At 50.2% G+C, this 11,979-nt stretch overlaps 1 protein-coding gene across 3 annotated transcripts in view; it reads left to right on the top strand.

Annotated features, from left to right (window-relative positions):
• The first annotated feature begins 79 nt into the window (after nt 1-79).
• Nucleotides 80-11,979, top strand: part of RNFT2 (ring finger protein, transmembrane 2) — a 71,421-nt gene continuing 59,521 nt past the window's right edge. For all 3 annotated transcript variants that reach the window (XM_032310097.1, XM_032310096.1, XM_032310098.1), the window contains exons 1-6: nt 80-263; nt 1,913-2,079; nt 2,589-2,647; nt 7,045-7,523; nt 7,911-7,987; nt 11,033-11,133. In XM_032310097.1, coding sequence (XP_032165988.1) covers nt 2,056-2,079; nt 2,589-2,647; nt 7,045-7,523; nt 7,911-7,987; nt 11,033-11,133 — 740 coding nt within the window. In that variant the 5' untranslated portion in view covers nt 80-263; nt 1,913-2,055. The remainder of the gene's footprint in view (nt 264-1,912; nt 2,080-2,588; nt 2,648-7,044; nt 7,524-7,910; nt 7,988-11,032; nt 11,134-11,979) is intronic.

Genomic DNA, 11,979 nt, shown 5'->3' with positions numbered 1-11,979 from the left:
ACCGGCTTAGCTCGTCTCCTCCCCATTGGTTTCTAAGAAGCACCGGCCTCCTATTGGCTGAATCTCGAAAGGGGGGCGGGCAATCGCGTGCGCACCGCAGGAGTAGCGGCGCCTCTTCTCTTAGCGCCGCGCTAAGGCCACCTGAGAGAGAACCCGAAGAGAGGCCGGAAGCACTCGGAAGTCACGTGCTCCCCGGGCCTCGCGAGTGATTGGCTTGGAAGGAGGTGAAGGATGCTGCTGTGATTGCTGAATTGTCTGGGCAGGTAAAAAGAGAACGCGTTTTTTTCCTTCGGGGACAGTCCGTGTAGTCTCCTGTCCTTGCAGTCCGAGGGCGTTTTGTGCTGAACGTTGGTTGCAGGCATGCTCGCGGCTTTGTTCCTCAAGTGTACCTGCCGGCTTGCAGTGCTTGGAACGCAGGAGATGCTCTCGCCAGCATTTCGGTGCAGCCCTGTAACGGCCTGGGGGCGCAACTTAAAACAAAGCGTGCATTGAGAAGTCTCAGGGTAATTCTTCACAGGGAGGTAGTACGATGAATGGAGCAGAGGGTTAAGAGGCGTTTCATTTAGTCATTCGGATGCATCCCACGTGCAAAATTTTATACCAGAATTCAGTACTGGAATAATTATGTATGGCCTGCTTCCAAGAGTGAATCTGAAGCCCCTCGAAGTCGAGCATCTGAAGTAGAATCTTGGGCGTGTGATTTAGGAAGGTGTGTCAAATTTGGGATTTGTGTTTTGGGGATGCTGTATTTTATTTTCCCCAAGGATTTGCAAGTGATGGAGAATCACTGGGAGGGGCCATTAAGGTGGCATTGCTTGTTCTTGAAAAATATTTACGTAAGGAGCTTTCCTTCATATGTAAAGGTGGTGCTACTGACCCGTATCTTAGCTGAGTTTCCAAAAAAAATAGGGTTAGCCAGTGAATTGTCTCTCATCAGTGGTCCTGCTAACACCAATGCTGTCCCTTGAAGAAGGTGGTCAGGATTAGGAAATCATTCAACAACCGATTATGATGTTCTCAACTAAAGTATACCATCTTGGGTTCTAATACCAAAAAAAAAAGAAAGAAAGAAAGAATTCAAGGGTAAACCTATTCGTGGAAAGTCTAGGCTTTTATTTTTCTAGGGTGAAAGGTTGGGGAGGGAGAAAGGAATATACAAAAAATTAATTGAGATCCCAAGATAAATATTGAATAAACAAATAAATATCCGAATATTTATTTGTTGAATGCAGCTCTGTGCTAGGCAGTTCTGGATGCTGAGGTACCCGGGTGAGCCAGACATAGGATCCCTCCTTTTGTGGCATTTACATTCTTACGGGACAGATGATAAATAAGCAAACATGTAAGTAAATAAGTTTTATAAAGAAGATAAAACAGGGCAATATGTCATGAGTCAGGAGGATGAGAGGAAAAGGCCTCTGGAAGGAAGTGACATTTGCCCTGAGGAAGTTAGACAGAAGGAAAAGCATTGAAGGAATCGAGAAGAGCAAGTACAAAGGCCCTGAGGCAGGGACAAGCCTGCCTGTTTGAAAAACAAAATGGCCAGTGTGCCTGGTGGGGAGAGGGTAAAGGAAGAGTAGGGGGAAATGAGATTGGAAACAGGTGAAGCTTTTTATCAGGCAGAACCTGTAGGCCATAAGCAAAGTTTGAATTTTATTCTGGTTGCAATGGGAATCCATTAGAGGGCCTTACACATATTTTTCTGTATTCCCCAATCAGGATTCAGAGTTTGATAACAGGACAAAGTACATTAAGACAACATCCTCAGGAGTCCTAAAGAGGGATCAGTGAGAGGCTAACCAGAGATAGGGAGCAGACAGAACCATACGCTTAGAACTACCCATGATACCCTAAGACATTCTCAGGTTCAAGCCATTCCACACTGTTCCCTTAAGTGTTCTCTTCCCTCCAGGGTTTGGAGTCTGGTAAGCTCTGGTGACCTGTGCATCCTGAAGAGGACCGAGAGGCCCGCTATCGCTGAATTCTAGGGGTCACAACCCCATCAGAGCCCTGCCAGCCCCGCTCAGACATCATCAACATGGAGTTCTGAAGTCCATGTGGCTCCTAACAGTGAACCAGGTGACATGTCTCCGTAGAATTCACATCCCTATTACCATCGTATTACATGTGAGGGCTGGAAGGTAGCTTTGGTTTTTGGTCACACCACATCCCCAACCCCCCAAATTAACAGATGGGGAATCTGAGGCCACAGAGAGGTTGCTGATTTGTCCAAGCACAAATCACACACGTTAGGAGCAGCGTCAGTGCCAAAGCCATGTCTCGCACTTCCATCCTCCAGCACCTCCCTGCTCCGCATTTCATAGCCGCCTCTCACATCAGGACGTCTTCCTCCGCCTCTGGGTGTCAACATCCTTGTCTGCAAAATGGGGTGATAACACTTTCCTCCCTGGGATTGAATGTTGAATGAAGAGTTGGATGACTTAAAAGCTGCAAGCTGGGTTTGCAGCATGTCAGAGTTCTGGGGATGCGAAGTAGGAGTAATAGTACTTGTTTACAGTTGCCTGGGCAATCCGACCGGCAATGGGAATGTTGAGAGATTCTGCCTCATGCCATGTGTTGACTTTCAGGTCTTAAGGAAAATGCAGAGACGCCACAGTAGTAACACGGATAACGGGCCACCTGAAAGGTAGGTAAAACCTCTCCTGGTTTCGTTCTATCTGGAGGCTCTGGATTTCAGGTGGTCTTAGGCAACCCAAATCTGAGTGAATAGTACCCACCCTTCAGGGTTGCTTGTGAGATGATCAAAGGAGGTCTGGTTGGAAACTGCTTTGCCCAGTGATGGCACGTACTTCTCAGTACAGCAGCTTGCTGTTGCTTTAGGGTAATTTCCAAAGCCTATGGGACAGGGGATCCACTTGGCTTATTGCATCAGTGATTGTTCCCGTCGATTTTAACTTAGGTGAGTGAGTGAGGACACAGAGAGGCTAACAGCGCTGAGAGAAGATTTTTATTATTTACCTAACATATTTACATAACATAAATGTTATTTGTAATTCCCAAGAGGGCGGGGCACACCTTACCAGGAGGCACCACTGTCAGGAGGCAGGAAGAGACAAGGAGTAAGCACAGGCCACAGCTTTTATTAGCAGATGCCACATAGATAAATAGAAAAATCTGTGAAAACACTCATGAGCTAGCATTACTGTCTAGTGAAGTTTGAGAGACTCCACACCATGGAGATGTATTCTCATGCTAACACTCTCCACCTGTGCTACACACACATCCCAGGAGGGGGAGCTGAGCTTCTCATCTTCACATCCCATGGGGGAGGGGGTGCTGCAAGCCCAAGGTTGACGACGAGGTCATAGTGTGTCTACCAGTCCCATTAAAACTGAGTTTTACATCATCAACCCTGCCAGTTCTACAAGGAAGAGCATTGGCCTTAAGTCAGAGGACTTTAGCCAAAATCCCAGCTTAGCCATTTTCTACCTGTGGTGCCTTTGGCAAGGGATTCCACCCCTGGACCTCAGTTTCTCCCCCGATAAAATCCATAATAAAAGTCAGGGTTGTTGATGAATGAGTATGAAAATGCACAAACACGGCCTCTGGCTTGTAATAAGCGTGCCTCTTGGAACTTCTCTAACTTCTGAAGACAGAATCGCCATCTGCTCTTGAGTGAACCATGGGGTCTTGGTGGGCAGAGACTGCAGCAGAAAAATAATGGCCACCATGTATTGCGTGCTGACTCTGCACCTCCCTCACACTAGCCTGATGAGTCCGGGGCTATTTTTACCGCTCTTTTTATGGTTGAGGAAACTGAGGCTGAGAGAGGGGAAGTAAATTGCTTGAAGTCACATAGCCAGGAAGCAACAAGCTGAGGTTCAGGCCCAGCCCATCACCACCCTCAACCCCCCCATCGTTCAAGCTTTGTGTCCCCACATTATGATTGCATCCTATCTAGGTCGATCCTCTTCTCCTAGGCTGCCTCGAATTCTAGCCCTGAAATGGTTAAGTTGGAAGCACAGCCTTGGTCCTCCAAGGAATATGCTTTCCCATTTAGGCTGAAATCTCAGCTGGATACTGAGGAGGGGCCCAGGGAAAGGAGGCCAGCTATAAAAAGCCCTTTGGTGGGTTGAGTCTTCGCTGGTTGCTCTAGAGGCCCCCTGAGCCCAGTAAACTCCATGCTGTTGAGCTCAGGGGGCCAGGAAGGCTTTCTAGGGCCCATTGGCGGAGAGAGGCTGGCCCCTAGGTGGGTCAGCATGGGCACCTGCCAGGACTCCTGCTTTCTGAGCTCAGTTTCTTAAAGTGCAGAGAAAGCTCACGGCCCCTTGAGGGTCACAGCCATGGTGTCTGTTGTTGTTACTAATATTATTTTTATTGTTATCCCAAGCCCAAGGGAGTAGGACCATACATCTCGTGGGTTTGGGGAGCCAGCAGGGATAGGCCTTGGGGAGGGAGAATGGGTAGCCATCTCTAAGCTCCTTCCCTTGCACCAGGTTTATGATCATTTCTTCCCAGGTCAAGTTTATGGAGCTAGAGAAACCAGCCCTGAGACTTCTCCAGGCCAGCATTTCCCCTGCTGGGTTTCACAAGTGTCCTCCAAGATGGTAATAGGTTTCCCACAGAATAAAAGAATCCCATGGTCAGATAAGGTTGGAAAACACTAAGTTTCAACAAAATTAATTTTTTCTTCAGTTGCAGGCCTTCTCAGTGCTTTTAGTAAGCCCGTTCATTCATTCTTTCAAATAGTATTTATTGACGATGCTGTGTGTGCCTGGTGCATTGTGCCGGGCAGGAGAGAGACAGTAGGAACAAATAATCGTGATCTTTGACCTCTTGGAGCAAGGCCTAGGCTAAAATGCTGTTTGGACCCAGAGCATCCAGAGCATCTGACAGTTTTGTCTCTCTGAGCCTTGGTTTTTTAATCTGTAAAATGGGAATGATATTCATCCCAGTGGGTAGTGTTTATGTGAGCCTGCAGAAGGAAGTTTAGAATGGGAAGCCCTTTTAGTGGGACAGTGAGATAATCAAATACGTGTTTTTTTAAATGATCCTGGTCTCCAAGTAGAGATTATGCAGTCTAGTGTGATGCCCTTGGATGAAAACTAGCACACGTTTACTGACTACCTTCTGTGTACCCCAGGTTGTGGGGCCCACAGAGGGTGGCTGGAACTCAGCTCTCACGTCAGTGAGGTCCTGACATATTTTAAGTACCCTAGAGGTCTGGGAGGTGCCTTGGGGGCAAGCGAGGGGAGGGAGGCTCTCTGCTCCTCCCCTGATAGGCTCCTCCCCCGACAGGTGTGACAGGTGCACACCTAGCAAATCAGTTTTTGTTTCCACATCGTGCTCCCATTTGAAAAGGGGGCAAGCCCAAGAGAGATGACCTCCAGACCTCCTGGGTGTGGTGCAGAGCATACCTTGTTTGGGGCTCTCCATTCTCGTAGGGGTAATTCTGGGCTCTCTGCTCCTCCACAACATCTCTCAGAGAGCCACAGAACCCTTAGCCAGGTGCCAGTACAGGAGGCCGTGCTTGGAACTAGAGAAGGCAGTTGGCCCTGGGGGTCCCTCTAGAAAGATTTGAGGTCATCGTTCCCATAAATTGAGCACCTGCTCTGAGCTGGGTACACTGAAAAGGCTGTGCTAAATTCGATCGCACAGGAATTCTGTAGAGGAATGGTGCTTCTACCACCTTCCGGTGAGAAAAGTGAGTGCCAGATTGCTAAGGCCCCTAGAAAGCACGGGGCTGGGGTTTGAATGTGGGCTCTTCTGTGGAGTCTTCTTTTTATCTTTTTTTAAAAGATTTTATTTGTTTATTTCACACAGAGAGAGGGATCACAAGTAGACCGAGAGGCAGGCAGAGAGAGAGGGGGAAGCAGGCTCCCCACTGAGCAGAGAGCCTGATGCAGGGCTTGATCCCAGGACCCTGAGATCATGACCTGAGCTGAAGGTAGAGGCTTAACCCTCTGAGCCACCCAGGCGGCCCTCTTCTTGAGATTACTATCTGCTACCCTCCAAATACCAGCTGTGACCAAGGCCGGGCCCTCTTGGAAACTGGGAGTTACCAAATAATACAGGGCCAGGGTCCCTGGGTTCCTGAGGTTATTCTAGAATCATAGAATCTGTGTTGGCTTTTCAGTAGAGTAGAGTAGTAAAGAAAGCAGGCTCTGGGGGCGCCTGGGTGGCTCATTGGGTTAAAGCCTCTCTCTGCCTTCGGCTCGGGTCATGATTCCGGGGTCCTGGGATTGAGCCCCACGTCAGGCTCTGTGCTCAGCAGGGAGCCTGCTTCCTCCTCTCTCTGCCTGCCTCTCTGCCTACTTATGATCTCTATCTGTCAATAAATAAATAAAATCTTTAAAAAAAAAATCAGGCTCTGGAGTTAAGTTGAGTCTCTCCTGCTCTGTCCCTTACCAGCTGTGTGACTCAGGACGTGTTACTTTCTCTGTGCCTCAGCTTCTTGATCTGTAAGGTGGGGCTGTATTAGTACCTAACTCACAGGGTTGATCGGAGGGTGTCATGATTCAATCAACGGGAAGCCGTTAGAAAAGTATCTAGCACCCAGTAAATTCTCCAGGAAGATTATGACCCTGTTGTTGGTGCTCTCTGTCTCAGTTTTCCAGGCCTTCTGTGACAAGATACCGCACACTGGGTGGCTTAAAAGTTAGCGATTTATCGTGTCACTATTCTGGAGGTTGGAAGTCCAAGATAAAGGTGTGGGCGGGTCAGTTTCTTCTGAAACCTTTCTCCTTGGTTTGCGGATGGCTGCCTCCTTTCCCTGCCTCCTCACATGACCATCTTCCTGTGTGTGTCCATGTCCTAATCTCTTGTTGTAAAGGCACTAGACATATTAAATCAGGACCTACCCTAAAGCCCTCCTTTTAACTTAATCACCCACTGTAGGGACCTCATCTTCAAATATGGTTGCTTTTCTGAGGTCCAGGGGTTAGGGCTTCAACAGAGGAATGTTGGGGGGGCATTTCAGCCTGCAACAATATTGGGATGTTATTTGCTCCCCAATCCTCTACGGGGGTGCCGTCTTTCTCTCCCTACTGACTTGATGGGGCTCTCTTTTCCTCCCTGGCCCAGAAATCGCAGCCAAGCACTCAGCTCTGAGGCAAGCGTGGATGAAGGCGGTGTCTTTGAAAGTCTGAAGGCAGAGTCGGCCTCCCCACCTGCGCTCTTCTCCGGTCTCCCTGGCCTCCCAGCGGGCAGCCTGCCTACCACCCCATTCCCATCCAGCCTGGTGCTGGGGGCGTCGGCCGGAGGCGGAGACGTGTTCATCCAGATGCCTACGTCCAGAGAGGAGGCCGGGGGCCGGGGCGAGGGGGGCGCCTACCACCACCGCCAGCCCCACCACCACTTCCACCACAGTGGCCACCGTGGGAGCTCGCTGCTGCAGCACGTGGGCGGGGACCACCGTGCCCATTCGGATGAGGGGGGCGACGAGCAGCCAGGGACGCCTGCCCCTGCCCTGTCCGAGCTGAAGGCCGTGGTCTGCTGGCTCCAGAAGGGGCTGCCTTTCATCCTGATCCTCCTGGCCAAAGTGTGCTTCCAACACAAGCTCGGTGAGTCTGGGCGTGGGGGCATCGCAGGTGTGGCAGCCTGGGGCTTCACCTGTCAGGTCGGGGGCCCTTCATCCCACGGGCCAGGGCAGGGTTGCAGAGGCCTTCATGGTACCCAGTGCTTAAGAATGTGGGATTCCAAGTCAGACCTGGATGGCAAGCCTGGTCGGGCAGCTGTGTGACCTGGGACACGTCACTCACCTTCTCTGAGCCTGTGGCGTTCTCTGTCCAGTGGGGGTTGTCGTTGGCCTTGCAGAAACTTCCTTTGCTGCTTGGTTGGCATGAAGGAATAGAGGGTAGTGACTTCGTGATGTTGCACACGGTGCCTAGTAAGCTAGGGCCGGGCCCGAGGAGTCTGAGAGGATGGCGCAGACCTCTTCTGTCCCGCAGGCATTGCCGTGTGCATCGGGATGGCCAGCACCTTCGCCTACGCCAACTCCACGCTTCGAGAACAGGTCTCTCTGAAGGTGAGTCACCCGGCGATCCAGTCTCCTAGGCACCTGTCACACGTGACCACAAACCCCATGGCTTTAAACAATACAGATTTACTCCCTGATAGTTCTGTTGATGAGAAGTCCAAAGTGGGTCTTTCCAGGTGAAGATCTCCTGTCAACATGACTATTCTCTTGGGAGGGTTCAAAGGAGATTACCTTGCCTTGCCTTTCCCATGTTCTAGAGGTCACCCACATTCTTTGGCTCGTGGCCCCTTGCCGCCTCCTCCGAGCCCACAAGGCCACACCTCTGTGCCCACCTGTCTGTCCGTAGTCACATCTACTTGAGAACCCTCCCTCCTGTCTCCACTTCTGCTTTTAAGGACTCTTGAGATTACACTGAACCCAGCTGGAAAATCCAGGAGTCTCCCCATCTCAGGGTTAGCTGATTAACCATCTAAATTCCACTAACATAGCCACAGGTGATAGGGACTAGATGATAGGGACTGGGATGGGGCCGTCCCCAGGAGGCCACTCTTCCGCCTGCCACTCCTGGGCAGATCCCCAGTTGTGCTGTCCTCCCACACCCTCCCAACAGCAGTGTCTCCCCCATGCACCCTTATCTACCTGACCACTCCTACGGTTGAGGCCATCCTGCTGATGCGGCGGGTCCACCAGTTTCACCATCCAGCATCACCACCATTGTCCCAAATTCCCATCTAACCTCCGTGCGGCACTAACCAGGCCGAGCACACAACTGGGCGGCCGGCGGAGCTCATCTTGCAGATTTGTCTCAGCAGCCCAGGAGGGAGGCAGAATCCTTCTTAGCTCATTTTCCCAATGAGGAAGCAGTGGCTCAGAGACACTAAGTGCCTTGTGTATGAGGTCACACAGTCCCTGGAAGTGGTGGTGTCAGGCTGTCAACCCAGGCCTCAGGCCCACAGGCTGTGTTCACCCCCAGCTGAAATCCCAGCTCCTCTGGCCACCAGCATACAGGCCCTAGGATAGGTTACCTTGGTGATCTCAGTCTCCGGTGCCACCCTGGAAAGTAAACCATTCACACCAACTTTATACATGCATGGGGGGGGGTCAACTGAGATAGTGTTAGGAGGTGTTTAGCTCAGGGCCTGGCGTACAGGAAACATTTAATTGAGCTGCTTTTAATAAGCCTATGCCTTCTACTCTGCATGTGATCCCCTAACAGCCACCATGCTCTCTGGTCCTTCTCTCCATCTTTCTCTGGTGCTTTCTTAAAACCATCTGGGCCTCTGTGAGACACAGAAGGCAGCTCAGTCTCCCCTTGACACTCGAGCACATTGAGGTCCAGAGCTGGGCCTGGAACCATAGGTTTCTTCTTGACCCTCAGTCTCATCTTCTTCATACAGACTCCTCCTGCTGTTATTAGAACAGGAGGCTGAACAGTACCATGGTAGCACACTTTGGGGGGCTCTCCCTCAAATACAGAAATATCCAAATGGTACCTTAGCTTAAATTTTAGGGCTCAGAGGATGCCTCTATCCGTGGATAGGTGTTGTAGGTAGAAATCATTGAACCCTGTGAAGACACAGCTGATGTTTTGCCTGTCTATACACACGTTTTCCATGAAAGAGATTCTGCATGACCCTTAGTAAGTTTAGAAATATCAGCTTACTGCTGGAGAACTCTGCCCTTTTGTCCTTCAGAGTCTGGCTTCTCAGGGCGTTGCTAATTCTCCGTATTCCTGCTCTGGCTTGGATTTACAGGGGATTAAACTGGAATCCATTATTTATTGGAGTAAGAAGGGCCGCTGAGTAGATCATTCACGTGCATAAGAGCGGTTGTTTGGTTGGAGGTGGTTTCTAGGGTCATTAACCTTGACCGCTCCTGGAATAATGGGTGGATGGAGATGCATTTATTTTGTCTGCCCTATGGAAATGTGCTCTGTAACCATGCGTGAGGCACTGAGCTGTGTCTGGAGACAGTGGAGCATTTACCAAAACCGCAGGGAAGGTTACACTGAGAAAGTTATGACCTCATCTCATTCCAGCAATGCAGCTGCCCTGATCCAGGAAAAGATGAGCTTTTGGGAATCAGCAGCGCAGGGGTCTGCGTGAGTCTCCCAGACTACACAGGCAGGAGCACACCCTGCCCGGCCCCTCCTCTATGTATTCCCCGGGATGGCTCTCAGTCTGAGAAGCTACAGGAAAACAGGAAACCAAGAAGGTTTTCCAGTTGGCTTTCTGGGGACTAATCAGAAATGAGGCTGGAGAAAGAAATAGGGGTGGTTTGGGAAAAGACTTTGTTGGCCACGTGTGTGAGCTTGAACTGAAGCCTGTGACCATGGCCCTGCGTTGAACAGTCAGGCCAGGAGAATAACCCCGAGGTCCAAGCTAGAAAAAGGGAGAGGAGAATTGGCCAGCCTATAGATCTGAATCGACTGCTGGGTTGTATAGTCTGAATCCTACATCCTGCCATTTAGTGAGTCCGAAACACGAGCCCATACCAGACTGAAAGTTTGTGGTTTTGGATTTTCCTTCCTCCTTAGCAGAACTCTTGTTTTCAAGTGAGGGTACTGAGGCGTAACACATGTGCCCTTGAGCAAGAACTGTTTCCCCGCTCTGTGCGTCCCCAGTCCTTACAGATCTCCTTACAGGAACTGTGAACCAACATTGACTGCGTGCAGGCACCGTTCTAAGCATTTCTTGTGAAGCGGTACTCACAACTCTAATGGAGTCCCACTATGTACCCATTTTACAGATGAGGAGAGGGAAACACAGAGAGTTTCAGCAACTTGCCCAGCCCTGCGGTTACAGATCAAGTGTTTGAACCCAGGCCGTCTGGCTCCAGAATCCATGCTAACCATAGAACCTTCCTGCTTTTTCACATAGCAGGTTCCACATTTCTGTCACCTTCTCTGGGACCACCCCTTGGGCTCCAGTGGGATGGGAAGATGCCAGTGCCCTTCCCTTCACCATCAGCCCTACTTCTTCTAAACATTTAAGAAAGGGAAAGTGGCCACTTGTCAGAGAACATTCTGGAATGTTTTGCAATGTGCACCTCTGACATTGTAGCATCCCTGTAAGTCTCTTGCTTTGTCTCCAGGAAAAGAGATCGGTGCTGGTCATCTTGTGGATCTTGGCCTTTCTGGCGGGGAACACCCTGTATGTGCTCTATACGTTCAGTTCCCAACAGCTGTACAACAGGTGAGTGGGCAGGGGGGTCTGACCTGTGGCGGGAAGGTGGGGGGGTTCTTTGCTGGGCTTGGGGCACATAGCTCCTTTACTTGAGAACGATGCAGCGGCTCTGTGTCATCTAAGTTTTCAATTCCACCCTCTCGTATATATATATATATATATATATATATATGCGTGCTGGAGCATAGCTCTCTAGTGGAAATACACCGCAAGCCACATGTGTGATTTACGATTTCTAGTAACCACGCAGTGGGTAGGTGGGAGAGGGTTGACCAGGGAGGGCGTGTAGGACTAGGCTGAAACTCCAGCCAGGCTTCCAAATCATGTCTGTCCCTTTTAAAAATGGACTTTGAGGAACGGGCAGTTTCTCCGCTTTCTGGGACCCCTCCATAAAAGCAATTTGGGGAGTCAATTCTAAGGCATCAAGACACATCGCACACGCTGCTTTATTGTCTAGCCCAGATTATCAAGGTCCTGGTGGGTGGAGGGTGGAGGAGATAGCGTTTCCCAGAAACATGGATGAATTCCCAGCTCATGCCATTCTTTGGGCATGATCACATTCACAGGCTCAGACCTCTGTGCCCCCATCGAACCAGGGCTGTGTCAAACTGGCAGCACAGAAAGAGAAAAGCTTGGGAGAAAAGCAACAGAGTTGAGCCCCTTTCCGTAATAATGTCATCAGTCTAGAGTGTGTTTGTAAGTGATACCCATAGCCATTATCTTATTTTACCCTCCCAGTGACCCGGCAGGGTATTGCTGGCCCCGATTCACAGGTGGGGAAACTGCAGCTTCATGAAGCTTTTCCTAATGAGCCTTAGTCCTGATAGGCAGTCTTTGACAGTGAGGTTGAATCTT

Source organism: Mustela erminea, chromosome 13, assembly GCF_009829155.1.
Source record: "Mustela erminea isolate mMusErm1 chromosome 13, mMusErm1.Pri, whole genome shotgun sequence".
Lineage (NCBI taxonomy): Eukaryota > Metazoa > Chordata > Mammalia > Carnivora > Mustelidae > Mustela > Mustela erminea.
This window is presented reverse-complemented; position numbering and strand designations above follow the sequence as displayed.